Source organism: Ammodytes marinus, assembly GCF_949987685.1.
Source record: "Ammodytes marinus genome assembly, chromosome: 8".
Classification (NCBI taxonomy): Eukaryota; Metazoa; Chordata; class Actinopteri; order Uranoscopiformes; family Ammodytidae; genus Ammodytes; species Ammodytes marinus.
Genome location: NC_137212.1, coordinates 2,213,349 through 2,215,848, shown reverse-complemented (window position 1 = coordinate 2,215,848; position 2,500 = coordinate 2,213,349). Strand labels below are relative to the sequence as shown.

At 38.4% G+C, this 2,500-nt stretch overlaps 1 protein-coding gene across 7 annotated transcripts in view; it reads right to left on the bottom strand.

Annotated features, from left to right (window-relative positions):
* The window catches only part of pde4dip (phosphodiesterase 4D interacting protein), a 139,290-nt gene that overhangs the window by 54,486 nt on the left and 82,304 nt on the right, over positions 1-2,500 (bottom strand). For 6 of the 7 annotated variants that reach the window (XM_080032744.1, XM_080032749.1, XM_080032746.1 and 3 more), the window contains exon 1: positions 1-329. This exon is cut by the window's left edge and continues 1,043 nt beyond it. The exons of the other annotated variant lie outside the window; for it this stretch is intronic. In XM_080032744.1, the coding sequence (XP_079888870.1) occupies positions 1-190 (190 nt within the window). In that variant the 5' untranslated portion in view covers positions 191-329. Of the gene's footprint in view, positions 330-2,500 lie in introns of those variants that run through there. 7 annotated transcript variants of the gene reach the window in all.

The following is a 2,500-nucleotide window of genomic DNA, read 5'->3' as shown; positions in this document are numbered from 1 at the left end:
ACATAAAGGTGCATTTTGAGCAGGCGAATTCCCCGCGACCGTCCCGGGACAGTTCGCGACCCAAAACGTGGGACAGAAGCACCTGGAGGTTGACTTTGGCGGCCGGGTGGAAAATCCATCGGCGCTGGTTTCCGCAGAGCTCGCGGGCGCAGATACGGCACGATTCTTTCATTTTTACAACGTCGAGCATCACAAAGAAATCACAAACTGGATTAACTATAGGCCCTACTAATAACACAGCAGTGATGTCAAGAGTGAAGGCGAATGCTCTGGTTGTGTTTAAATAGGATTTCAATGGAGTGTCCCATTCAAAAACACAAAAAAAAAACTTGCAGAGAATTTATTTTACATATTTTTATGTCCTTAGTTTTCCAGTGTCAACGTCCAGAGCTCTTCCTTTGCAGTGTCTGTTAAAGTTACTATGAGGAACTTTTTTGCGTGTGGAGTGTCTCGTTCAAGAATACCCCAAAAAAAGGTCCAATGCACTGATTTAAAATGTCTTGTAGAGAGAAGTTCTGATGTGTTTTATTTAGTCCTTATTCAGTCTCGTTCCAGTGTCTGCGATTCCAGTTGAATATGTTAAAATAATAATGGTTTAATTAATGTTTCAAAATTAGAATATTTTACATTTTTCAAAGTCCAGAATAACATTTAAATGCATCTGAAGTTTTGCCCAAATCATGAATACTATTCCTTGTATAATGTGTTCAGCTACTTAATTAATATGATTTTTTTGGCCAATTTGCCTTTTCAAAAGCTTAATTCCCACTGTGTAAAAGTGAGAATTAAAATATATATATATATATATAAGCAATTTATGATTAACTAAATCTCTGCATGCACAGGCCTACTGAATATTACGAAATTCAATATATAAACCTATTAAATAATGGTCTATTTGGGTTGATATGAAAAAGCTGCATCAGCAATTCAGAAATAGTCTTAATTTGCAGGAACAAAACACAAATCTCGCCGGATCACGCCGACATGACAACGTGATCTTGTGCAGTGTCTGTTCCCAGGGCAGAGCGGATGTGTCTCTGGTTGTTACGGTTTCACTTCCTCGGCAGCGCGGACGAGATGTCTAATCGATGAATGCTTTTCTTTCACCATTAGTATTACTGCTTTCGGTTGAAAATCCCAGTGAAAAGAATCGACCATTGTGTTGTTGTTAAATCAATGACGTATCTCTCTTCGCATGACAGCATCATCTCCTCGCGGCTGCAGCTTCGTCAGTCTCCGACACGAAAGCGGAAAATACCGATCTGTCCTCGGGTGTTTTTGTAGATCCACAATAGACCGCCCTGTTGTCCAATTTGTCGCCGGGATCCAGTGCGTTATCCCCGGCTAAGGATGGATGGGTGGACCGTGGGTGGGTGGATGGATGGATGGGTGGAGGCTGGCTGTCAGAGAGAGAGAGCCGCTTTCAGGAACCACACACAACGAAGCAGCGCTGACAGAAACCAAAGATCGTCTCTCGTTGAAAGGATGTGTCACTCCGCTGCTTTAACTAGTCCCGTATACAGACACTGACACGAGCCTAATAACCCTCTTCACCCAAATTATTTAATTACATCGTTTTCTTGGGAATATTTCACATGTATATTTACAAGGTTACTGCTACAGAAAGTACAATATGAAATGGTGAACAGATATTTAGTGGAGAGTCGGAATTTGTCTATCTAAATATCCTATTATATATATATTTTAATTTGGCCTAATACAGGGATCCTATTAACTCGAATTATGTATATTTGCATCTGATGTCTAGTCATCATTTATTTATTTATTTATTTATTATTCTTCCGGACAATTACACATAATACATAATTTTCTCATTGCATATTCATACATATTACTTTGTGTTATCGTCCCAAGGGATCATTGGGTTGTATGTTGTGTCATGTGTTTAATTTGCCTGTATTTATAAGTAAAAACACATTATAGGCTATCTATAAATACGTTAAAAAACAGGATTCCGGAAAATCTTGCCAACATTTCTGAAATATTGTTGTCTTATTCAGAACAAGTACATGAATCAAGTACTGTAAATCAAATCAAATCAAATCAGTTTTATTTGTATAGCCTAAAATCACAAACACATTTGTCTCAGTGGGCTTTACATTTCATACAATATGATATATGATACAATATGACACCCTGCCCTTACACCCTTAGCTCGGCTGAGAAAAAAACTCCCAGTAAAAAACCCTTTACCGGGATTAAAAAATTTGAAGAAATCTCAGGGAGAGTCGACAGAGTAAGGGATCCCTCTCCCAGGACGGACATGCTGCAATAGATGTCATAAGTAGAGAAAAATCACGAAGGAATTTGATCATTGACCAGGTGATTACATGGTAATACTAAAGTAAAGTGAGAATAGTGTGGATGCAGGAAGACTTCAGATGCTGCCAGAGGATCCACAATGTTAAGGTACTTTAGCCATTATTAGTTTAAACGGATAACTGTTTAATAAAGATTTTAAAGTGATTATTCCTCA